This window comes from Myotis nattereri, assembly GCF_964212035.1.
Source record: "Myotis nattereri genome assembly, chromosome: 3".
Taxonomy (NCBI): domain Eukaryota; kingdom Metazoa; phylum Chordata; class Mammalia; order Chiroptera; family Vespertilionidae; genus Myotis; species Myotis nattereri.
Window position 1 is genome coordinate 11,515,062 of NC_138077.1, and position 26,796 is coordinate 11,541,857.

Below are 26,796 nucleotides of genomic sequence, written 5' to 3' on the forward strand. Positions count from 1 at the left end.
AAAAAAAGTATAATTTTTTTCCTGTTCTTAAATTTTATTTATTTTTCACTGTTGACACTATTACAGATGTCCTCCATCCTCCCCCCCCCCCCAACTTTGTCCATCTCCACTCAACCCCTGCCCCCTTCATCTGGCCTTCACCACACTGTTGTCTGTGTCCATGGACTATGCATATATGTTCCTTGGTTAATCCCTTCACCTTCTTCCATCCAGTCCCTCGCAACATCCTCCCCTCTGACAACTGTGAGCCTGTTCCCTGTATCCATGTCTCATACCAGACGGCTATTATTGTGTTGGCTATTGCCATGTTTTATTTGACAAGCTAAGGGAAAAGAGGCCACCCCTGACTAAATAGACAGGTGTTGCATGTTTTAAAACCTTATAGCATACCAGTTGCAGATGGCTGCCCTAGAAGAATGATGCCATATGCATGTGGCCTGTATCTTCAAAGGCTAACACCTTCTCAGATCCCCTGACACAGGCAGCCCACGAATGCTCTTCACAAGTCCCCTCCACAAAGGAGTTTGTAATATTCTTCCTTTAAGAGTCACAGCTTCCGTGCTGCAATGTTTCCAGCATAATAGGCCTGGGGTGTCATGACAGGGCTCTTCGTTTCCCGTGGTGTGTGTGCATGTGGTGTGTGTGCACCTCAATATCCGCCACATTCCCTCTCTCAGCCCTGAGACCCTAATCTAGTTAGGAATTCAGCCACCCCCAGGTCAAGTACATGGATGCATGTGGCAGAGGGTCTGTCACAGACAGGATGTGTGATGCCAGAGGCACTGCAGAACTTTCGTGCGAAAGAGGGAGAACAGGTACACAAGCATGAGGAACTCACACCTGGTGCCATGCAAAATCTTTAGCATCATACCTTTTGTTAAAGGTAGGAGATCAGAGTGGATACAACATCAAGCGGGGTTCAGTGGGGATGGACAGAAATGTGCAGTGTCGGGATGCGTCAGTTAAAATGGTCAGAGAAGCCAGGCGGTCATTCTTGCAGTGCGCTAAGTGCTTAGGGTGAAGCACTCAGAACCTCTAGTGCAGCGGTTCTCAACCTGTGGGTCGCGACCCCTTTGGCAATCGAACGACCCTTTCACAGGGGTCGCCTAAGACCATCCTGCATATCCGATATTTACATTACAATTCATAACAGTAGCAATATTACAGTTATGAAGTAGCAACGAAAATAATTTTATGGCTGGGTCACAACATGAGGAACTGTATTTAAAGGGCCAGAAGGTTGAGAACCACTCCCTAATGCCAGAGAGAGGGGAAGCAGAGAAGATGAATTGCTTAGAATCAGAAACACGTTGTAATTCCAGAACATTCACTGACAATTTAACTCTAAATGAAGTGTCCATTGTCATATATGCAAGTGATGTCCAAATGTACATTTGAATGTTTTCTTCCCTTCTGAGTTAACATGTCTTCTATTTTCTATTTCAGACATCAAGCCATGGCAACTGGGGGTCCTGGGGGTCCTGGGGCCAGTGTTCCCGCTCATGTGGGGGAGGAGTACAATTTGCCTATCGCCACTGCAATAACCCAGCACCCAGAAACAGTGGCCGCTACTGCACAGGAAAGAGGGCCATCTACCGATCCTGCAGTGTTACGCCCTGCCCCGCGAATGGTACGCCGCTCCCAGGTGTCAGCAACCGCCATGTGTCACCTGCAAATCCTATTCTAGCAGTCATGGACAGGGCTAGAATAGCCTATTCTAGCTATTCTGGTGAAATAGCCTGTTCATCTTGAACTTCATCATTCTACCAGTGTGCAAATCAATATCAACTACATGAGTGATTTTTAAAATTATTATTATAAACATTTGAGTATCCAGGAAGTTGAAAGAAAATAATTGCTATTTTCAAATCCATGTATAAATAAAAGTCGTTCGACACTGGTATGTAAAGAGGCTCTGAAAGAAAACAGCCTCTTCTTAAAATTATTTAAATGCACAAGTGCCAGGAGCTGGTCCATCCTTGCTGTTTCAAGGGACCTGGCATATATGGCATACTGTTCTTAATATGTTTGCTCACCTTCTTGGCACTATGTGTTTTAACTAAGGTCACCTCTCTGAGAAAGGTTGTTTCCCCAGGTAGGGATTTTCCCCTGAAGTTAGGGAGGGAATAAAACCCCTTAACTAAGTGCCAGGCGGGTAATTAATCACCTTAACTATGAACAATCATGCTTAAGGTACATAATCTTTACTCCCTGGAATGGAGGTAAGAAACGCCCTAACCTTTGGAATAGAGATTGATAGGATTGGAATCGACTGGTATAAATACAGATGTAACAAGACAACAACACACAAAACCTAGACACAGAACCTAGACTCAGAACCTAGACACAGAACCTACACAGAACCTAGAGACAGAAGAACTTCGCTGGAGAGAACATGGCAAAAGATCCTGGACAGAAACTGGCCACAGATCCTAGAGACAGAACCTAGCGAGAGAACATGGCAAAAGATCCTAGACAGAAACTGGCCATAGAGCCTAGAGACAGAACCTAGCGAGAGAACCTGGCTGAAGAACCTAGAGACAGAACCTGGCTACAGAACCTGGATAGAACATGGCAAGAGAACCTGACTAGAACCTGGTGACTGAACCTCGCTAGGTTCTCCAGCCAGGTTCTGTCCAGGTTCTCCAGCCAGGTTCAGTCACAAGGATGTTTGTGAGTTTCAGAACAGTAGAGTAATAACGTGACATGTTTGTTTTTTAGGTAAATCTTTTCGTCATGAGCAGTGTGAGGCCAAAAATGGATATCAGTCTGATGCGAAAGGAGTCAAAACATTTGTGGAATGGGTTCCCAAGTATGCCGGCGTCCTGCCGGGGGACGTGTGCAAGCTGACCTGCAGGGCCAAGGGCACTGGCTACTATGTGGTGTTTTCTCCAAAGGTAAGTAACTGTCCAGACATAATAGGCATCGCTGGTGGAAATCATTTGGCAGAAGGAAGCCTACAGACACCAACTGTAAACAGTCATTATTTTGGGGGGGAGGGGTGTCTAGATTTAGAAGGACTTTATTTTCATCTCTATAATTTCTATCTTCAAACTTTATACAATGAATACAAAATTTTTATAAGCAGAACCAGTACATGTTTTAAAAGCTGCTTTTGAAAAGGGTGACTCATCAGATCAGGTCAGATGCTACCTTAAGTTCAAAATAGCCTTGAAGACAGCTGGTATTCCCAAGGCACATTTGTAAAGGGGACTACATAGCAAGAAAGCTTTTCTATCCCTTGATCATTTACTTAGGAATTTTGGTAGTGATTCATGAAGATAGTCCTCAAGATTATTGTCTCTGAACTAGACTTTTAAATGCCTTGCACTCTTAGTATGAGTCAATGTCCCTCTACTTGTACACATAATATATGCGTGTGGAATTATCCCTTATTTTTCACTGAAGAACATTTTCTAAATTACTGCAGCTTTACTTCTCACAATCAATATTATGCAGCAATTTATCTAATACTGTTTATCTAATTTGCAAACAGATGCTACATTCATTATTTTTTAATTTTTTTCAGTAACAGTTACATCGATATTATTTTGTATTAGTTGCAGGTATACAGCATAGTGGTTAGACAATCACATACTTTACAAAGTGTTTCCCCTGATATTTCTAGTACCCAGCTGGCACTATACATAGTTATTGACTATATGCCTTATGCCATATATTACATCCCCATGATTATTTTGAAACTACCAATCTGTACTTCTTCATCCCTTCACAGCAGGTGCTACATTTAAATCCACCTCTGTACCTGACCTTCAGATATTTCTGACACATTATTGAAAAATAAGTTCATTTCTAACTAATGTAGTTTAAAACTATATTTTTTATTTCAAAAAAATACATTTTCATTTTTAAAAATAGTAGAGGGAAATAAAAACAAAAACATCACCTGGAAATATAGCCAACTAGACAGCAGTTAACCTGCTGAAGTATACCCTACTTCAGTATATACACACTCACATACACACACATGTATGAAGACTTTTGTATATTCACAAATACAAAATCTCTCTCTCTCTCTCTCTCTCTCTCTCTCTCTCTCTCTCTCTATATATATATATATATATATATATATATGACATGTTATTTATCTACACTCACATGCACAAACCACAAGTAGTCCATGCACATTCTATTTTATAACTAGCTTTATGAATATACAAGAGACCTGGTGCACGAATTCTGCATGGGTGGGGGCCGGCTGGACCACCCCTATGGGGGCCCATTGGGCTGTGCCAGTGGGAGGGAGGGGCCACAGGTGATTGGCTGGCTGGCCCTGCCCTGATCGGGGTGTTGGGGGCTGGTCAGGGGCAGGGCCAGCTGAGGGGAGGGGCTGCAGGTGGTTGGCCAGCCAGCCCCACCCCTGATCGGGGTGTTGGGGGCCGATTGGGGGCCAGGCCGGGGGGGGGGGGGGGGAGTTGTGATCAGGGCCCAGATCAGGCTGGTTGGCTGCTGTGGTGTGTGTCATAACCACTGGTTGTTCTGGTCATTCTGATTGTTCTGATCATTCTCCCGTTGTTCCAGTTGCTGGGCTTTTATATATATAGTTAAGTCATTTTCTTCTAGTAAGTAGTTCACAGTGACTTCCCGAGATCCCTTTTCCTACACTAATTTGTTTGTCTCAATTTCAGCATCTTTCAGTTTGACACACCAGGGACTGTTTTCCAACCATTACATGGTTTTGAAGGAGGCCAGGTTTAGGTTTTCAGATTTACTGCTATGTTAATAATTATGCGACAAAGAAAGATCTCCTGCTCATATTCTGCTCTTGAAGCAAGTGACAGTCCCACAGGCTGAGTGGAAAGATCACTTCGCTCAGGGTAATAAGGAGAGGCTGTACAATGGGAACGTGATATGCATAGAGAAATGGAGATGAGTACCTTGGGTGTCTCAACACATTTGGAGTTAAGCTCAAGAGAGAAAGTGTATAACTGAGACTTAGCTCAGATCTTCTGCCAACATGTAAATGATTCTTCAGTTAGATGCTCCTGAAAACTATAATTTTTTGGTTCTTTGTTTATTTCTCAATGTACTATCTATTCCAATCAAACTCAAAACTCAGCAATTAGAATGTGGTCCTTTACCAAAGAAAGCTAATACGTGGGCACAAGTTCTGCCCACTGCTAACGTGTTTCTCCCACGCAGGTGACCGATGGAACGGAATGTAGGCCGTACAGTAATTCCGTCTGCGTCCGGGGGAAATGTGTGCGGACGGGCTGTGATGGCATCATTGGCTCAAAGCTGCAGTATGACAAGTGTGGCGTGTGTGGAGGAGACAACTCCAGTTGCACGAAGATTATTGGAACCTTCAACAAAAAAAGGTAATGTGATGGAGCAATTGCCCGTATGTGAATTGAATGAAGCTTTAGACTCTTGCAAAATTGATAAAGGAGGACTCATGTGACATAATGAACTATCTGTGACAGGAGGGCTAGCAGGGCTCTAACACATTACGAATATGAGAAGGGAAAAAGAGGAGATGAAAACATTTCTCCCCAGTGGAAACTCATGGCACCTCTGGAAGCAGGTGAGTTGTGGTGGCCATGAGGTCAAAGTCTTGCAGTATGAACACTTAAAGAAAGGCAGTGACATTGCACTTGAGCCATATCCTGCAGGTCTGTCATTCCTGAACCATAATGTAGGGAAGGGTGGCTGGTTTCCATCTCACCTGCTCTTCTTTCCTTTTGACAAGCCCGCTCTCATTGGGCTGTATTTTTCTTGAGAAAACATTTCTTACTGAAAAATGGTAATTGCTGTGGTATAGACAACAGTCCAATTTTAACTTTCCTGGTTTCAGCTGACTCGATAAAGAGTAATGTCTGCTTCCTGATTCTTCTCATGGTCCTTGATTACACTCTTGCTTTAAACATGTAAGTTTTTAAAGTACCAATTTCTGGCATAAAATATGCTATCAGCTAGGATGGCTGAGTCAGCTAAAGGGTCTGCTGGATGCAGGACTGTTTTTCTTCTTCACCAGAACACTCTTATCCTGAGTGCAATTGGGAAAGCATGCCTATTGTCTTTAGGTATGTGCTGTGTTGTCTTTAACTGGAGAGTGATAGGCAAACAAACGAACAATAAGGTTTTATTAAAGCAAGTGTGTGCCATATTGTTGTAAAAAATTATCTTGGATATGATAAAAGTTTGTATGGCTGAAGAATTTATTCTGAATTAATATATGCATTGCTATTCCTATTTTCTGGTGATATAATTATTCCTCTAATTGTGTTGGGCCATCTAGGTTGAAAAACCTGCAAGTCTAATTATATCCTACATTTTTATACATTTCAAAGGTGCAAGACAGCTTAAAAATGATCAAGTCTAGCCCTAGCTGGTTTGGGTCATGGATAGAGCATCAGCCTGCAGACTAAAGGGTCCCAGGTTCGAATCTGCCAAGGGCACATGCCCAGGTTGCGGGCTCAGTCCACAGTAGGGGGCGTGCAGGAGGCAATCAATCAATGATTCTCTCTCATCATTGATGTTTCTATCTGTCTCTCCTCTCTCTTCCTCTCTGAAATCAATAAATTAAAAATAAAAATTAAAAAAAAGATTTAAAAAATGGTCAAGTCTAACCCTTTTTTTTCTTTACAAATGAGGGAACTGGGACTCTGAAAATGTAGGATTTACCCAATTTTACATGGTTGGTGAATGCCAGAGTAAGACTATAACTTAGCTCATGGGATGCACAGGCCATCTGTTCAAATGAAAATAAGAAGGAAGGAAAGAAGGAAGGAATAAAGGGAGGAAGGAAGGAAGGGAGGAAGGAAAGAAGGAAGGAAGGAAGGAAGGAAGGAAGGAAGGAAGGAAGGAAGGAAGGAAAGAAGGGAGGGAGGGAGGGAGGGAGGGAGGGAGGAAGGAAGGAAAGGAGAGGAGAGGAGAGAGGGAAAGAAATAATTCAGGAACCAAATGAGAAATAACATTTTTTTAAATATACCTTATGTCCTATATGTTATACATTCTTCCTATATAAACTTATAAACTACTTTTTGAATGCTAAATTTAATGTTTTAAGTTTTTTGTAATGACAATCAATGTCTGCATATTTGACATAACATAAAAAGATGAAGAGTTTCATGATGCCAACAGGTGGATGCAACATGACCAATCACAGATTGCTTTGCCCAAGATGATATTATGTGATACCAATGGCCTGTTTAAGTCTCCCAAATACATCATCTTGGCCTGGTGTGATTTATTAAATAAACATTGATCTTGGAGCTGGGATATTTGCACTCAAGCTCTGGCTCAGTGACTCACTAGCCATGTGACCCTAGAAGAGACACTAAATTTCTTTACTATAGAACTCCTGACGGTAGAATGGAAATGATACTAATTATCTTGCAAATTATTATTGCTTTGAGGATCAAGGGAGGCGATGCATATTAAAATATTTCATCAAGTTCAAACCTCTTCAGGAATATGACCCTACTCCTAATTCTACCCTCTTTCAGTTCTCCTCACATCAGCAAATGCCAACTCAGTCCTTCTCCAGCTTAGGTGCAAAAGCTTGAAGTCATCCTTTACTCCGCATTTTCTCTCTCACCCCACATTCATCCATCAGCATGTCCTGTCAGTCCCACTTCCAACATATATCCAGCATTTGGTTGCCCCTCACCACCACCAAGATCACTACCACCCCAATCCAGTGATCATTGCCTCTTGCCTGGACCAATCCAACAGTATTCCCACAGGTCTCCAGTCACCTTGCCCTTCTAGCCTCTTCTTCACAGAGCAGGGAGAGCCTTCATTTGTTACATGTCAGACCATGACATTCCTTGGCTCAACACCCTCCCATGGATTCTATTTCACTGTTTTGTAACTTATAAGGTCCTAAAAGTTTTGGCTCTGCCCCGTTTTGCATCTCTTCTATCCCTTCCCTTCTCTGGCTCTGCTCCACCCTCACTGGACTTTCCGAAGCTTCTCAAACATGGCAAGCGGGTGAGTGTGCACTGTGTCCTCTGCCTGGAACCCATTTCCCCAATTAATGAGCCATGCTTCTCCTAAGAAGCCCTGGAGGTGTCTGTCAGATGTCACCTCCCCAGGTAGTGTCTGTCCTAAATGAAAACCTCCATCCCCATTGTTACCTTCTTACCTTGCTCTGTGTTTCTTCACAGCTCTTATCAGTAGATACTGTCACATATTTTGTTTGCGGGGAGGAGCCGGGGATCTGACTGCCCCTCACTGGAACGTCACTGCCATGACAGCTTGCCTAGTATGGAGGATGAATCTGTTCCCCTATAACAGGCACTGTTCTGAGTCCTGTGGACCTAGCCCTGCACCAAACAAGAGTCCCTTGTCCTGCCTGCCATACTTCCCAACAGTTAAATGAAAACAACTGCATTCATTCATGGTAGCCAGGGGAGATGCTTGATGTCCGAAGTTAAATGATGTCCAGCACGGTGTAAAGAAAATGGAAGAGTACAAAGAGAATTATTTTTTACCAAGGCACCAAGAAATCACGGCACTAATTCATGTACTGGTCTTGTGAGCTTAGTTTGGAAGCCTGTTGCAATGCTGACAGTCCCCAGTGATTCTCATGAATATGACACAGACTGTAAAGAATGGGATTAAAAACAAACAAAATCTCCTACCTGATTCCCTTACCTTTCCCTCTTAATCTCCTTTATACCATGTCTGGTATCTGAATATAACCAGAACTTATTTTCATTTCATTGTTATAAAATACAAATGGCAGAGGTAAGGGTTATATGCATGGGGAGATGATGAAAGGAGCACAGATTCAGGGTCAGGAGGCCTGGATTTTAAACCCAGCACTACCATGAAATCAGTGCTGGAGCGAAATTGTTCAAATGCTATAATCTATGCCCACTTGCTATGCTTTTTACACAAGACAAGATATCTCCAGCAGCCCTCCTAGCTTTGTTTGTGAAGCTACTATAGGTTTACACATCATCTCTACAAAAAAGTCCTGTAATGAAGTATAATCCAAAGTGTATTACAAAAATAAAAATAATGGCTTAAGTTGAATGGATAAGCAGCATCATCAGCATTGCATCTTCTGTCTTCAACACAGAAGTCTGACACCTAGTTGCCAGTCACTATAGACCAGATGCCCAGGAGATGGGAGCTTCCCAGGGGAGGAGCCTCCTTTCCAATTCAGAAAAAAAAAATTCAGGGGGAAACACAAGGTGGAGTTTTAGTGTATGAATCAGTTGCCCCAACAATCTGAACTTGAGTAAGAATTTGAAAGTAAATAATTAAATTTTACACCCATTAGTCAAACTGCATAAGCAATTTACTTATCTCTATTCAAATAACTAGGAAAGTAGAACAAAGGGACACCTTGCTATGAAATTACTTATAGAGGCAAAGATTTGGACAATAGATGACTCCCTCTCTCTGGGGTAGCTCCTTGTTGCTTAATTAGCATTCCTTTCTTAGCCTCTGCCAGTAGCTTATGGGGATTAGCACCATTTATGCCTTTGCCCATTTCTCTGGACCGATAATGGATCTTTGGCAACCTATCTTTCTTGCCACCCACCATAAAGCCTCGCTCACTCTATCAGGATGCTTCATGGACGCTAAGCATTTGGGAAAATTTGCTCAGGCATTAAAGATTCATTTTTTTTTTCTTTTGATGATACTCGTAAGCAGTGGTCACCCAGTGAATCCAGAGTTCTAGTAGAAAGGGCAGCAGAGCCTCCACCCTGTCTCTAGTCTGTGAAACTCTTTCCCCAACTAATCTACACGTTTGGAACAACGTGAGGAGCTCCAGGTTACTGTTGCCTCTGTCCTGTCCTGAAGGGCAGAGATTGAACTGGTCTGGGGCCTGGGGATTGACATTTTTAAAAGATCCCCAAGTGATTCTGATATGTAAACAAGTTAATTTAAAGATTTCTAGGAGATTGAGGGCAGGTTTTTGTTAGTTTGTGTTTACATTTATCCCAGGTTGTTCCGGAAGAGTATCCAGGAGCTTTGTAAAGACGACAGGATTTAATGAGGATGTGTTATGTTTTGTAAATTTTTAAGTGAAGTGAGTATACATTTTTAAAACAAAGGCAGGTTGCTAACATTACCCTAATTTTGAACATCTAATAAAAAATGTATATAATAGTCTAACCGCAATTCTATTTTTTTTAAAGAAAATTAAATTTTATTTATTTTTTAGTTAATCTTCACCAGAGGGTATTTTTTCCATTGATTTTTAGAGGGAGTGGAAGGGAGGGGGAGAGAAAAAGAGAAACATTGATGTGAGAGAGACACATTAATTGGTTGCCTCCTGTTCACACGCCAGCTGGGGCTGGGGATTGAACCTGCCACCCAAGTGCATGCCCTTGACCAGAATCCAACCCGAGGCACTTCAGTGCACCGTCTGATGCTCTAACCACTGAGAAACACCAGCCAGGGCAAAAAAATTATAATTTTTGAAACCAATTTTAAAGTACACTCTTAAATACATTGAAACTTTGTGTTACCCTAAAGTAAGATTTTTTTTTTTAAGGTAAGACTTTTAGAGAATCTCTTTTGGTTTATCCATTTATTAAGTGTTTGCTTCTTTTTCTCTCTCCCTCTCTCTTTCCGTCTCCCCTGTGGACATTCCTGCCTCCAGTAAGGGTTACACTGACGTTGTGAGGATCCCCGAAGGGGCAACGCACATAAAAGTCCGACAGTTCAAAGCCAAAGACCAGACCAGATTCACTGCCTACTTAGCCCTGAAGAAGAAGAACGGTGAGTACCTCATCAACGGAAAGTACATGATCTCCACGTCGGAAACAATCGTTGACCTCAACGGGACGGTCATGAACTACAGCGGCTGGAGCCACCGCGATGACTTCTTGCACGGGATGGGCTACGCCGCCACCAAGGAAATTCTCATCGTGCAGATTCTTGCGACAGACCCAACGAAAGCACTGGATGTCCGCTACAGCTTCTTTGTCCCCAAGAAGTCCACGCTGAAAGGAAACTCTGTGACTCACCATGGCAGCAATAAGGTGGGCTCGCACGCCCCGCAGCTGCAGTGGGTGACGGGCCCGTGGCTCGCCTGCTCCCGGTCCTGCGACACGGGCTGGCACACCCGGACGGTGCAGTGCCAGGATGGGAACCGCAAATTAGCGAAGGGATGTCTTCTCTCCCAGAGGCCTTCCGCGTTTAAGCAGTGTCTGCTCAAGAAATGCTAGCCCGCGGGCCTGCTCTGACGCAGAGCTAACTGGGTGAGTCATCGCCGATCCGTCGTGGTGGACACGAGGTCCGCCTCGGGCGCAGAAGGTCACGCTTCACAGTCCTTGTCAACAGGGGTCCGATTATGGGCAGAATCTGCTCTCTGCGACACACGAAGGTGTGCACCATTTCGTGGGACAGTGGCGACCCCGGAAGACAGGAGAAACGCGGGAGCTGGCCAACATCCCCTGGGCCGATGAGCATGAACAAACATGATGAATGTAGAATCAGGCGACATTTGAAGAAGGCAGAACAAGAGCCTCCCCCTTGTCACCGACCTCTTACAGAAGGTCTTCAAAGGCACTGTAGTCATTTTCACCCACAGTACACAGTAGCTTCTTTGTACTGTTTGTAAATACATTCTCCCTTGGTATGTCACTTTATATCACTTGGTTCTATTAAAAAATACATATGTACATATATATATATATATATATATATATATATTTCTATATAAAAAAAAAAAGTGCTTGACCAAAGTAGGTCTGCAGCTATTTCAACTCCTTCCAGTTTCTGGAAAGAGCTGTGGATGTTTTACTGGAAATTTAAGACCTTGCTGCTGTTTTAATAAGACTTAGTAACCTTTCAGACAACGGAGATCACATTTTAGTCAAAAATCATTTTGACGGCAAGCATCTTCTAGAAATTCCGAAAAGGAAAAGGATCTCAGTGTATCTAGTCATTTAAAGACATACACGGGTCCATCTGCGTAAACATTTGATGGCCTGTATTTTTTCAGGCAGACAGCCAAATTATTGCATAATTAGGTTGTAGAAATAGTGTTTGCGTGTGTGTATGTTATTGGTATTCACGAGCCTAAAAATTAGTTCGCTCCTGTTAGAATTTAAAAGGGGCCAAAAAATCACAGTCCACCATATTTTCCATGTATATTTTCACAATTGCTTTCCCTTTCCGTGGCTCTCATCTGGTATCTCACAATGTGTAATATATATGAAATACACCCAGCAAAGAGTTTTCTAATCACATTCAACACTCTCACTACTGGTATGCCTCTTACCAGCAAGCCTTTAAAAATGTGTTTGTTTTTGCGTATTTGTTTTGTTCAAAGGTTGGGTAAGATCTTCAAGGCTTTCTACTTCTTGTTGACTTAGTTTAATAGGAATATTAAAGATCACTTGGTAGTTAGCTACATCTAGAAATGATTACCATTAATGTGGCTAGTGCAAGAAAAAAGTGGTTATTAATAAGACTGTTTCCACACCATATAGGCAATAATTTCTTGCATTTTTACAAAAAATCCAAGTATACTGATACTGCACTTAAGATTTTTCCCAATCGGAAAGCATTTGGTTGTACAAGTACATGTTTAAGTGATGAAATATGATGATTTTTGAGAAGTGTGTTGCTTTTATTTTCATAGCCTGTCTAGACAGGTTGTAAGTTTTAATAGTTAGACATGGAAAATTTTTGCAATCAGATGCCAGAAATCTCTTTTTAGATAGTAAACTGTATCCCTTCACCCCATAGCTCAGAAAATCTAAAGTGTTTCATTTCATTTGGATTTTGTTTTCTTTGTGAAATATCACAAAGCCAATTGTTTTTATAAAATTGTATAATAATAATACCAAATGTGCCTATTGTGGAGATTTGCATATAAGGATATTAGGGGACCATTGTTTGAGTTCCCTTAAGCTCATGAGAGTTTATTTTTATTAGAAGATATTTTTAATATAAAGTAATTATGTAATTCATCTTGCAACATCACACTCATTTCAGTGGGTCTCACTGTTTTAAGTATTTTCTTAAGAAATTATTTGGTAGAACAAATAATTATTTTACAAAACTGATCACCATCATTTGGATTTTTATAAACTGACTTTGCTTTAGATGTGGTAATATTTTCTTAATAAATTATCAGTTGGAGAAATGAGGCCTATACAAGCCAGGTAACCTACATTTGATGGAGATCAACCTGATATCAGGGACAGGGAACAAAACTATTCAGAGTAGTCAGGAAAAAAATTAAAATCATACTGACCATTTGACTATGCAGAGAGAATTATTAGAGAGGCCAACATTATTTTTTACAAATTTCAAAATAATTATAATCAAGTAATTCAATTTTGACAAAGTTTGATTTTATCTTTTGTGGGTATATTGACAGCAACATTAAAAGATAATTGAAGAGCAAACATGATTGTCTCCTACTCTGCTTCTCTATACTGGATTCATAGATTTTTAATATGATTTATCAACGATTCATTTTCCCCCAAATAATGAACTTTTACACTTTTGATTTGAACAATCCTAGAAAGCTTAGAATGAATAAACCACTATTCCATGATTTTAAGGAAGTTTCTTTATTTTATTTTTTTGGTGTTTATTTTTTGTTGTTGTTTTGTTTTGTTTTTACATGAGTATCAATAGATTGACTAAGGAATGTATGTCTAAACTCCTGATATAAGTGATATAGGATATAGACTGGAAACTGAAGTCAGATAAATTGAGTATTTGGTGGATATAAGGAATGATAAGCAAAGGGAAAATCCTCTATCACACAACCTAGTTCAGCCCAGTTTGACTTAGGACTATTCCTTTCACTTATGGTAGTTGCATATTGAATAAAGAATCTGGGATTCATGATGCTAGAGGCTGCTTCCTAAAAAAGTTTGTCTGAAAATGCTCAGGTTAGTAAGAATCTAACCTCACTCATAAACTAAACAGTCCAGATTAAGTTTTATTAAATAAAAGGTAGCCCAGAAAAAAATAGCATTTATTTCTTCTAGAACAGTAAAGGCCAAATTAAACCCTGCTTTGTTTTTTAGGGACTTAAGGGCATTGGTTGAATTTATTCAATGAATTCAATTTACTTTGCCTTCCTGTGGAAACAGTTTTATCACATTAAAGTAAGAATTAAGGGATTAATCACAAACAAACAAAGTTGCAGCACTGAAAAAAAGTAATTTATTGTTTTTGCAACTGGTATGTGAATTTGTGTGATAAAATTATTTATTCTTATTTAACAAAAATATGTGAAAATTCTATATTTAAAATGTTTTGCTGTTGTCCTCTTTTTTAATTTATGCTTCATGTTTGTGTATGAAGTACACTTTGTGAGTTTACATAATATACAGCACTGTTTGCTTTTGTATTTTTTTTTACAGAGAGCTTTCTGTGTGAAACAGGTGTATATGTATATATTCCTCATGCATCTTTATTCTGATACTATAGCTTTCCCTTCTAAGACATTAATTTAATATTTCATGATCAGTAGTGTTCATTAGTTGTAGTTATATTAACAAGTCTTTTGGGTTCCATAAATACTGATTTTTCCAAGTCACAAATAAAAACAAACACTTATTTAAGTAACTTTGGTCCAAGTTTTAAACTTGGGTACATAGATAACCTGGAAGCTCCCCACTGAAGCTGAGACACAGTTGAGAATCCCGTCTATCATTTCACTGATAAACTTGGACAAAGAGTTGTTGATGAGTTATATGAAAGTTGTATACACACAACCTCCAAGTGATATCAATGATAATAAAACCAAATATTGCCTTTTGCTGCTTTAAAAATGAATATCACTTAGTCTCTAGTATCTATAGAATTCTGTAGATGAGAGTAAACAAATTGGATTTAATTGATTCCACTGTTAGCAGTCCTAACTGGTTCTACAAATATGGGGTCTAATTTGATAAAGGGTGACTTTTTACTACTACCAATGTCTCTCATGGAGTGCTAACAGGGCTTGGGACAGGCAGGGACCTCTCAGGTCACATCAGCTTACCCCTGATTATGACTTCACAGTCTGGTCACAGCAATAAGGCAAAGCATCCTTGGACACACAATTGGCCAGATCAAACTCTGGCTCTAATGTTTTTCCCGTTGACTCCTTCCATATTATCAGGGACATTTGTTGTGGTTTAGATGAGGATAGCAGCCAAATTTAACAAAGCTCAGGACTTGTGCCATGACTTAGAGTTCACTGTTTGTGAAATAAGATTGAATGTGATAATGACCAAATTTTGCTGATAGTTTGTGGCTGAGTGTGAAATCTCATTGGCAGGATTGGTAAATACTACCACCCTATTTATAATTAAACTTGAGACCATAAGAATACCTTATCTTTTTAACATTTCAAAGCTACAAAATAAATGAATAACCATGAGTACAGAAATGAGGATCCAAAGCTGTAATAGAACCAAGTTCTGGGTCAAGGTGACTTATCGTTTAGACACGCAGAAAAGGAACTTGGATGTTTTCTCTATTATTTTTTTCATTCACCAACAACCTGTAGTTTTAGATTGTCTAACAAGTAGATCAACTGAACTCACTAGTCCACTGGAAAAAAAGCAGTCTTTCTAAGAGCTTCCTGCTAGCAGGAACTACAGAAATGACTTCTCAAGTTATATCATCATGAAACACATCAATCGATAGCTCAAAATTGTGTTCTGGTCAATTAATGTATGGGAACATAATGAAATAAAACCCATGCATTAGTGAAATAATACAAGGAAATAGACATGGTGTTCAGACCAGAAAAGCATTTAGTCTGGGAAATGACTTTCTGGTGCCATAATACCGTAACTCAATACAGATTTTGTGGGGAAAAAATACATATTTTGTTAGAAGATGCTGATTTTACAAGAGAATAAGATTTAAATGTATGTGCTAGCTAACGCAGTTAATTGCACCTTCCTAATATACTAGCACTTTAGCAATAAGTCTGCTGTTTGTGGTCCTTGTGCCATAGCTCCAACTGGTCCATGCAGACAGTCATAGGTGGATGAAAAAGCAATAGTGGCCCATCGCCCTATAAGGCACTGTCACATCAGAGTGAACTAAGTCTAACACTGTGAGAAAACTGTGATTTAGAAATAAAACAGGGCATTCTTTTTTTTCCATTTTCCTTTGGCACATCCAATAAACAATGATAATTTCCTATCGAGGTGCTAACATCTTCAGTGATCAACTATCAAATGTGGTATTTCTGAGTTACTATTTATTCTACGTGATGTTTCTGTTTTCAAGAAAGAACTAAGTTTTGTTTTGGCTTTTCTGTTTTTGTCAAGGCTGGGCATACCTTGATACTCAAAGTTAAGGGAGTTGCATCTAATGGTCATTCTGATCAGCAGGGTACAGTGACACAAGCTGTATGTACATCGAAAATATTTCAGGTGACATCAAAACTTGAAGAGTAGCAGGCTGGAGTAGCTGACTTTTAGAGGTCATGTTTCATCCTTTACTAAGACATCAGAATTCTTCTCAAACATTCCTTTTCAACATACTTATTTGGTTCTTAGACACAAACAAATGTCTATGTATATTTCACCTGACTTTGTTTAAGCTTTGCAACATTTTTTGTCTATAGTAAACACATGGCTACTGTATCTCAGTCTTAGCTTTAATAATTCGCAATATATTAGAAACACTCCGCCCCACACCGAGAGCATATTGAGACTAGATCACACTCTGTGTACTTTGTGAGACTAGACTTTTGACTAAGAAATGCCTAGTCCTCTGGATGGTGTGTTTGCATTATACATTTAGCATGACATAAATGTCGGAGTTGACAAACACTGCTTACATTTTAGTATCACATGTCTGTCAGAGAAAATCATGCACATGCTTTGTAAATAGATTGCCGATAACTAAACAGGTTGTAGAAATATGTTCAATTTGATGTGAGCAGTGGCACAAATATTTGGTTTCTGTATTCAAGTCTGTGAATAAATTCAGGTAATAAATCTACGTAGGTAGAACTGAGTATTTTTAATTCTTGAAAGGTGCTTGCAAGGTAGAATAAAACAGTGAAGATTTACATGTATATAAGCAGTAAAATACAAGCTGCTTATGAGCCCTGTTTTTCCAGAAGTAATGACATCTTTCTGTAAATATAATGCAGTTGAAAAAGCAAAAAATCTTTGAAATCTAAGACAGATCTCATTTAAAATGTCTCTTCAGCTTTGGCAAATTTCAAACCGGAATCCACTATTGAAAGCATTACTATGTCCTATAGCCTGCATTCCACAATAGCTCTGTTATTCGGGTAAAGCACTTGAACTGAGTCATTTGGGACCTATACTGTAATATTTTTCATTGAGGAACAATATCCTATTTTGTAAAGCATTTCCCTATGTGTGACTTCAAACTGTAAAATTAAACATTGGCTTTGTGGTTTCAGTGAGCATAATAAATGTAAACTGTAAACTAGGGTAAAGTATGTACTGCATATAATATGTTTTAGAGCTGGAAACTATTGTCCATTTATTTTAAATATTCTTATAATAGCAGTAGAACCCAGCTAGGTCTTAAGGAAATTCTAGGCTCTCTATAATTTCTACCATCCCTCATCCACTTCGGCACAGACAAGTAATACTTTCTCTGTCTTAAGGTTCTATGGAACTATTGCTGCAAGTCTTCTTACCAGGCTGCCATCCCCTAGGTCTGTTTAGTATCAAAGTGTTGGTATTTAATTAAAAGAGCAAGCAACATTATCTACTTGGATCACCTACACTTTTTCTAGCTATGCATGCATGGAAATTCAATAAGAATTGACATTCACTAGCAAAACCCTATTTATTAACACAAATGTGTGGTATTAGGTTCCTAAGGACATCATTTCCTTTTAAACCTGAAATCCTAACTATTCAGTATGCATTGCAAACATTCCATTTCTCTCTCATATCAAACAATATTGCAGAATTGTGTATTTTTTCTTCTTAGTAAGATGTCTACTTTTTATTTAAGACACCTATACTTTTAAAAATATCATACATAAAGAACCATCCTAAATGGCTAAGATTTGTTGAACATCTCTTTGGGTCAGGCCCAGAGGTAAATACCTCACCAACTTTCTCCCACATGTTTTTCTCCATGACCATTTTGACCTTAGTCTTAAGAGTCCAATATCATGGATGACTATCACATCATAATAACTGTTAATGGTCATCTAGCTGTTGCCAAGTGCCAGGCACTGTTATAAGCACTTTAGACATTTATTTTCAATTATTAGCTTTTTTAAGCACTGAGAGTCTTAAATCCTTAGAGACTGTGAGCCTGATGGAAGGATTGTAGGTTGGGTGGAGGACTGTGTTAGTTAGAGAAATGAGGGGAAGTGTTTAGATGCCCTAATGTGTGGGCCTTCTGTGTAAAACCAAGAGGGGTCCTAAAATTCCAATAAAAATGGCAAGGAAACTCTGGAGAATCAGGCAAAGCAGCAAGACTAGAGGCAAGAGCTTAGCGTGTACAAAGGACTGTTGTTTAAGGAGAGAGAATTTGATTTAGAAAACTAGTAAATTTCTCGGAAGGATTAAAACAAAAACTTATGGTATTTAACCTTACAAACTCCTTCACAGCTAATAATGAGCTAGTTCAGACAAGGTCCAAGGCATAAAAATGGCCCTGGGGGTAGATTTTAGATTTGGAGTAGAATGAACAAAGAAGATGGTTAGAAAGGGAACTAGAGATGTTTGGAAAGTCAAAACTGTCTTTAATTCCTAGATTGTGTAGGGTGTTCCTTGATATATTATTGTTTAATCTGTTCAATTAAACTTATGTTTTCCCACAGAATGAAATATTATGGGTCTTAATGTAGACACAAGCGAAGGGGCATTGCTTTTCCTTAGTTCCACTCCAGGGCCCTCTCATAGGTTAATAGCATCAAACCCCAGAATGATTAATCCTTTGGGGCAGTTCCCAGGGAAGGAGGAAGATAGGAAACACTCCGAGAACCTCCTTGTAACAGGAAGTTATAATATTTGTAATATAGATTTCTCTTTCCACTTCTAGACGCCTACCTCATTTTGTCCCCCTATTTCAGCTTTCTATGGCGTTTGTCTTGAATTGTAGCTACCCACCTTTTGCTGTTCTTGTTATTTATTATTAAAAACATCTACATATTGGAGAGCAGGAAAGTATCTTTTTAAGTTGCTTGTAAGTAGACTCATCACAAAGCAGTGGCTGAACTAGTTTGGGGTTAAAAATATATATACATATATATATATTTCTAGAGTTGGGAATGCTAATTTATTCATATTCCAAATACTGGTAAGTCTGGCTCCTCCTAGACATTATAAGGAATGTATCCACATTTTTTCTTTACTCTCCAGCTCCTCTGCTCTATATGCCCATTAAAAATGTTTTGTCTTGCTCCTCAGATCTTAGTTGTATTGTTGTGGGCAGTTTTGAGATGGGAGCTCAGATTTGAGAGCGGGAAAGGATCAGGCAGAAAATACAAAAGACATAAGAACCTATATAAGTGAAGAAGGGACTGGAGCCGTGACCCACTGCAGGTAAGTCAGACAGAATATTCGTGTACAGGAATAAGCAGTAGCTGTCCCTTCCTTCAAGGTTATGCTGAACAGCCACTTCGTAGCTTCTGCACGGCTGCCACCGTAGTCCAAGCCATCAATCTTTCTACCGTGGACCACAGCAAATGCTTCGTAATAGGGCCTCCTGTTTTCTTCAGCAGCAAGACACATTAGGTCCATGTCAGATCATTTAACTCCTTTGCAAAAATGTCTCCCATCCCTTCTTGTCTTAGTCAAAATGAAAAAGTGTACATTCCATGACCGTAAAGCCCCATGGGACCAGGGTCCCGCCTCCTATCAGACTTCCTCTCCTATTTTCTCCCCCCTGGCCCAGGGCTCCAGTTGCTTTATCTTCTTGCTGTTTACTTACTGTGCTAAGCAGGAATCCTGTCCAGAACCATTTGCCTAGAACAGTGGTTCTCAACCTTCTGGCCCTTTAAATACAGTTCCTCATGTTGTGACCCAACCATAAAATTATTTTCGTTGCTACTTCATAACTGTAATGTTGCTGCTGTTATGAATCGTAATGTAAATATCTGATATGCAGGATGGTCTTAGGCGACCCCTGTGAAAGGGTCGTTCGACCGCCAAAGGGGTCGCGACCCACAGGTTGAGAACCACTGGCCTAGAACATTCTTCCCCAGAGAGAGGCTTGCTTCTTCTCTCCCTTCACACCTGTGCTTAAATGTTATCTCTCAGAGAGGCCATCCCTGACTAGAACCATTCATCCTTCATTGTTCCTCATGATACTTAACACTTGAAATTTCATTATATGCTCATTTTTTATGTTTCATACCACATATATGCATATATGAACACAAATATATATATTTTTGAGGGCGCTGTTTTTGTTTTGTTTTCTGTTTTGTTTTTTTCACTGCCGTATTGCCAGCTCCTAAAAGGTGCCTGACATATAATAAGTACTTACTAAGAACTTTTACAATGTATGAATGAGTGAACGAATGAATGAATAGATAGCAGTCCAGGCAGATAATCATTATGAAGGGAGTTCAGAAAATGGTCAACAGTGTCTTTTCAAGTGGACAAAATGGGATATTGAAAATATTTTAAATGTGTGACACTGACATTTAAGACAAAAAGCAAACCAGGGTTAGGCCAGGAAAGTAGAGAAACCAGAAGAGATGGGTGGTAGCAAGAACTCAGATCCTTGATTTTTTAAAAATATATTTTATTGACTTTTTACAGAGAGGAAGGGAGAGGGATAAAGAGTTAAAAACATTGATGAGAGAGAAACATTGATCAGCTGCCTCCTGCACACCTCCTACTGGGGATGTGCCCACAACCAAGGTACATACCCTTGACAGGAATCAAACCTGGGACCCTTCAGTCTGCAGGCTGACGCTCTATCCACTGAGCCAAACTGGTTGGGGCTTGATTTTAAGACAGATCTTCAGTTCCTGAGATGATATGTGGTGGAAGCAGAATTCCAAAGAATTTCCTTCATAATTCTCATCCCTTCATCATTCAATCAAACACTAGTCCAGATACTACTGTGAAAGTATTTTGCAGAAAGAATCAATGTCACTAAACCAACAAACCTCAAAATGGGAAGTTTTCCTGGATTAACTGGAGAGGGGAGGGGGGCAATGTAATCATATGAACTCTTAACAGCAGAAGAGAAGTGCAGAAGGAGAAATCAGAGGCATTCTGAAGCATGAGAAGCATTTTGTACTCCACTGCTGGCTTTGAGGATGGAGAAATGGAGCCACAAGCCAAGAAATGCAGGTGGTGTCCAGAAGCTGAGAACAACCCCCAGCCAACAGCCAGCAAAGCAACAGGGATCTCAGTTCTAGAAATGCAAGGAACTAGACTACAACAACAATATGAAGGTGCTTGGAATCAGATTCATCCCCACATCCTCCAGAAAGGGAGGCAGCCCTGTTGATATCTTGATTCCCACCTGGTAACACCCAGAGCAGAGACCCAGCTGAGTCATGCTGAGCCTAGACATCTGTAGAACTGTGACAGAATAAATTGGTACTGTTTTAAAATGTAAAATGTGTAGCAATGTGTTACAGTACTTAACAGAAAATGAAAACCAGGAAAGATTCCAATTTACAGTGGAGTATTAGAAAGGCTATCAAATTAGGTGCGTAAGCAGAACGAACAGGGTAAGACGCAGTTACTAGGACTGCTTACAGTACAGAGGGAGGGGGGTACAAAAGAAAAACACAGAATCTGAGTTACTAGAACTGGCGCAATGTCTTGGAATAAGACCCTCTAAGCTACCTTTGATAGGGAATCTCTTGGGCTGCTAGACATATAAACACTCTGACTCAAGGACAGATTAGTAAAATCAGAATCTGTAGCCAGTGATATGAATAAGCAAAAACAAGGTTGAAAACAGGGGCAAAAGGAATGGGAGTTTATGGATGGGGGGGATCGGTTGCCTGGATTAATGTTTTCCAAAATGCAACTAAGAAATCTTTCTTTGGCATTAAAGAAAGGTTTTGATCAAATAAATTAAAATGGTAACAAAGGTGTTCTGATTATGCATTGCTCTTAACAAATCACCCCCAAACTTAGTAGTTTAAGATGACATTTTATTGATTTCCTGTGTCAAGGCTCGTGTGTCTGCCCTTCACATCGCCTGGGGTCATTTGATGAGATTCATCCGGGAGCTTGCCTGGGCTGAAGGACCCAACACAGGTTCACTCATATGTCTGGTGCCTTGGCCATGACTGAGAGAATGTCAGTCTCAGCTATTCCCCTCCCTTTTCACAGAGTCTCAGCCTTTTCCCGTGATCTCTTCAGCAAATTGCAGTCAGTCTTCTCACAAGGTGGCTCAGGGTTCCCAGAGCAGGTGTTTCCAGCCCGGCTGGCTTGGCTCAATGGCTGAGCATCAACTCATGAACCAGGAGGTCAAGGTTTGATTCCCAGACAGGGCACATGCCCAGGTTGCGTGTTTGATCCCCAGTGTGGAGTGTGCAGCAGGCAGCTGATCATTGGTGTTTCTATCCCCTTTCCTCTCATCATTGATGTTTTTAATCGCCTCTCCTCTCTGAAATCAATAAAAATATATTAAAAAATATAAGAGCAGATGTTTCAAGAGAACCAAGTAGAACCTGAAATTCTTATGGCAGAGACTTGGGAGCCCTGGAGTATCCCATTTTAACACAACTAATTAAAAATGTACCAGTGTGTAAACCAGTGACACTCAAAGATCCTTCCTTGATTTTCCGGAAGTTAAAAGATGCCATTTTTTGCACTTTGGTTATCAGCATTTTAAAGTCTATTTTTCTTTGCAAATGTATTTCAACATTCAAATCAATGGAAGTATTCATTTTAAAAACAACAATGTTTAGTAATATAAAAGCATAATAGTTAACAATCAAGTGGAAATTATTACCCTCGATATTCATTTGAGTACAAAACAAGCAAGCCACAGGCAGTAAGTCAGACAGTCCTAATTCACTTGGTGCACCAGCCCTGACTCTAGGGAATCTTCTTCCTTGGGTGGGGAAGATGAATTGATTCTCACTGTTATTTTTCTTGTTGTTTTGTTTTCTGAGTCTGCATGCCTTTCCCTGAAAAATCATTTCAACGTGCATGGGTCAGGAGTGTCTGACTTAAGGCGGCCTCCAATTTAAGACCGCAAAGAAAGCTTTTGGTATCAGTTGTACATGTGGAAATTGGACATCTTTATTTTCCAAAATATATTAAGCTGAGTGTATACAATAGCATAATAAATTGTTTAGTCGCCTGCAGGTCATTTCATAAGAAACTAAAATCCCTCTAATTAGGAGGATGAAGACTTAGGAAATGTACCACAGAATAAATGTGTCTACCTCCTTAATTTGGCTCTTTATTGTAGCTGTGGTCAAGTTCCTGTTCCTGTTTTTAGACCTCACTCCTAAATCCTACCAGTTCCTCTACGTTGGTCCTACTGTGGGCCAGTCAAATATTTGCTGAATCTGTATAAATCCATCAACATAGAATTTAAAAGGCTTTTGCTGAAAATGGATCTAGAACCCATAGAAAAGACAGTTATATATTGCATCTTTATCCTATTGAAAGAATAAATACATTTTAATTTTGGGAGTCTATTATTTTTAAACTCATAAGCCAATAGGAATTAGACTCCTAAACCGTTTTTTTGGATTTTGGCATTAACTAGTCTCCATTGTGGGAACTCAGTGATAGAATTTAATATGAAATCAGGATTGTCACTGAACATACTTTTTTTCTTTTTAAAACATTTTTAAACTTTTAAGAATGGAAATCTCTTCAAATAGAGGCTTTTTCTGGCTGTCTAGATTTCCCAAACAGTTTTCTCCTCTCAGAGTATTTTTCCTTTGATCTTCTATTTCTCCTTTTTTGAAAAATCCATATTGTATGAAGAACTTACAATTTCTTGAGCCAAATACCTCTTTAAGAACCTGATTAAAGCTGTGGTTCACTTCCTAAATGCACATGCACACAAAATACAATATACAGTTTCTAGAGAATTCATGGACCTCCACAAGAAATTCCAGTGTAGCAGAAGGAAAAATAAATATGTTGTAAATAGAAATTTTCTAATAAACAACTTCTTGCAAGTGAAAACTTTGCTCTTAAGGTGAGGACATATTTATATACATGGATAATTTTAAAATATTTTTAGTAATTACTTATGTATGTAAGCTTTAATAATATTAGGGTGCAATAACAAATAATAGAGGGTTCCAGTAATCAATGATCTCAAGATAGGGAGAGACAAATTATATTGCAATGGAATAGTTTCTACAATATAGTTAAATACAGTGGCTGTCATGTAATATAGTATGAAGCAATTAGGCTTTTCAAGTGTATTGATGCAGTTACATACACACTGTATATATACAGTGATGCTCTTCCTATTATACGGTGATAATATATGTTGCAGATCCTGCTGGTGCTAACATCCTTTCTACCCTCCCTTTTTACTCTGTATGAACAAGTGTAGGACAGATAATCAGCGACAAACTGGGTCCTGGAACAGCTGAACTAATGTTAACAATCAACCATCTTTGAAATTCTTATTTTGTGAGAACATATTTTAAAGTTTTAAATTCGTACTGAATTTTCTCTTTCTTGCAAACAAAAGCATTTCTAATTGATTCAAGTTCTCATTTCAACCCTGGGAATCATAATTTAAGAATAATATAAATAGATTGTCTCTATTAGGGGAAAGAAATGAGAAAGATGAAGGAACTTAAAACTAAATCCTATATTATAGGATAAAAAGGTTGGAAAGGGCCTTTAGAATGATAGAGTATATGCTTTCAAATAGTTGATGGACTACCATGGGGAAGAAAAGTTATAATTATTTTATATAACAGAAGAGTAGAATTAAAATCAGTGAGTTGGAAAAAAAAATAAAACAAAATCAGTGAGTTGGTCAAAATAGTAACCAATGTAGAAAAACTTTCTACCATTCACTTTTCTCCCAAATACAGGTGCTTCAGAAATACTGTAACTGTGGAGATTTATTTTTACCACTCCCTTCTCTAGTGAAAAGTTTTCTAAAAGTGTTGATCTATGCTTTGTGTGCATATACATTACTTTTAAATATATTTAATTAATACTTGTCTTATTCCTTTCCATGCTGTAGACTGCTATAGACGTCATGCATTGAGTACGCAATGCTGGCCAATTATGAAAGCTATTTTACTTTTCCCCTACTACAATCCAGTTCTCATTCCAGAGAAATTGAGTGCCCCTAGGAGATAGCTGGCAATGTTTGGGGCTATTTTTTATTGTCACAACACAGGGCCGGGGGTAGGGCATGTAGTGGGTAGAATCAAAGGATGCTGCATTGCAGAGGACAGTCCCTACCACAAAGAATTATCCCCATCCTAAATGCCAGTAGTGGTGAGGTTGAAGAACCCTGCCGTAGTAGACCACGCCTTCCTGCTCTGCCCGTGTAATGCGCAATCTCAGGGGACGGCTTCTTACCTTCCAATTAGCTGTGAGGCAACATGCCTGGGACTCTTTTCTCCTTGCTGCTGTGGCAGTTGGAGCAGCAGGCACAGGGGGCCAGGGCTTCATTCTTGGAACATTGGCACTTGGCGTGTGTTTCCTCACACAAGAACCAAATAACCTCAGAGAGGTTATGAGCTCTGGACATTGTTGGGACAATTGATGGATTATGCAGGTGAGCATGGCATAGACTGATGACAGGCAATTACTATAAATCACCGTTAGTCTTCCAGCCACGTGCAACTGATTGCAAAAAATGTACGGAAACCAGTCCTGGCCCATCCACTTTAGAAAATTAGTATTGCGCCCAAAGCCAGGTTTGCACATTTTCTGAATGAGCTCAGTGGAATGTTTTCCATATAGCCAAATGAAGAAATGGAGAAGAATGAAAGTTTTGTTCCTTCAAGAGCATTTTTAAGCAACATTTTATTTTAGGTGCAAATAGCACTTATTTTTAAATAGCAAGCACTGTTAGTGAGCATATTTTAGTTTCTAGAGAATTCTAGAAATACAAGAACTCTAAATAATACTAAAATACAGTCATACAATAAACAATCCCAGTCCAACTTTCATATGAGTCACTAGCTATAGATATTGGGCTTTTATTTCCCTTTCAAATATTTTTGTTTAAGAATAAGAGTTAAATACGGGCTTTATAGAGCCAAATTATACATTCTTAGACTTGGCCATTAAGAACACCCCTAATTCTATTCTAATTGACAAAAGAGAAAAAAGTGGGGATTTTCTTTTCTTTATTTCCAACCACAATATTCTAATGTAGTAAGAAAATTGCCAATAATCAATAGATGGAAATTTGGTCAAAACCCAAAAGGAAACACAATACACAGTATCTTAGAAATTAAGTAGAAGAGAGAGAGAAAGAGAAAGAGAGAGAGAGAGAGAGAGAGAGAGAGAGAGAGAGAGAGTCACAAGTGTCATGGTTAAGGTCAGGTAAGATCAGGGGAGGACACACAACAAAATTTGCTTACATTTTTATGAGGTTATTATTCATTTTAGATACATACAGTGTACTTGCCGCTGGATTCCATCATGCCAAACCAGAAGGGTTCCTGAGGTTCTCGTTTATTGCTGCTGTCTACAGCCATTACCTTCCACCTCCTCCCAGACTCAACACCACAGCTTTCAAGTCAAAGCCAAAAACGCTACATCTCCAGAAGCGAGTGTACGATTTGAAAAATGATTGCTCTTTGATGTGCTTTGTTTTTCTCTCACAGAAATTCTTTTCCATCCTAAGAGTCAATCCTGGCTTCATTCAAAAACCTGTTACACAGTGAATGGTATCACTCCTGAGCCACCCAACCTGAGGCCAATCGCTAAAAATGTGTCACCTTTGTTCTGATTCACT

The 26,796-nt window shown here is 39.4% G+C and overlaps 1 protein-coding gene across 1 annotated transcript in view; it reads left to right on the plus strand.

Annotated features, from left to right (window-relative positions):
- ADAMTS5 (ADAM metallopeptidase with thrombospondin type 1 motif 5) overlaps nt 1-11,615 on the plus strand; it is a 44,520-nt gene extending 32,905 nt beyond the window's left edge. The window contains exons 5-8 of the mRNA XM_081085318.1: nt 1,447-1,630; nt 2,722-2,897; nt 5,164-5,339; nt 10,589-11,615. Of these exons, the coding sequence (XP_080941444.1) occupies nt 1,447-1,630; nt 2,722-2,897; nt 5,164-5,339; nt 10,589-11,156 (1,104 nt within the window). The 3' untranslated portion in view covers nt 11,157-11,615. The remainder of the gene's footprint in view (nt 1-1,446; nt 1,631-2,721; nt 2,898-5,163; nt 5,340-10,588) is intronic.
- The last annotated feature ends 15,181 nt before the right edge of the window (nt 11,616-26,796 follow it).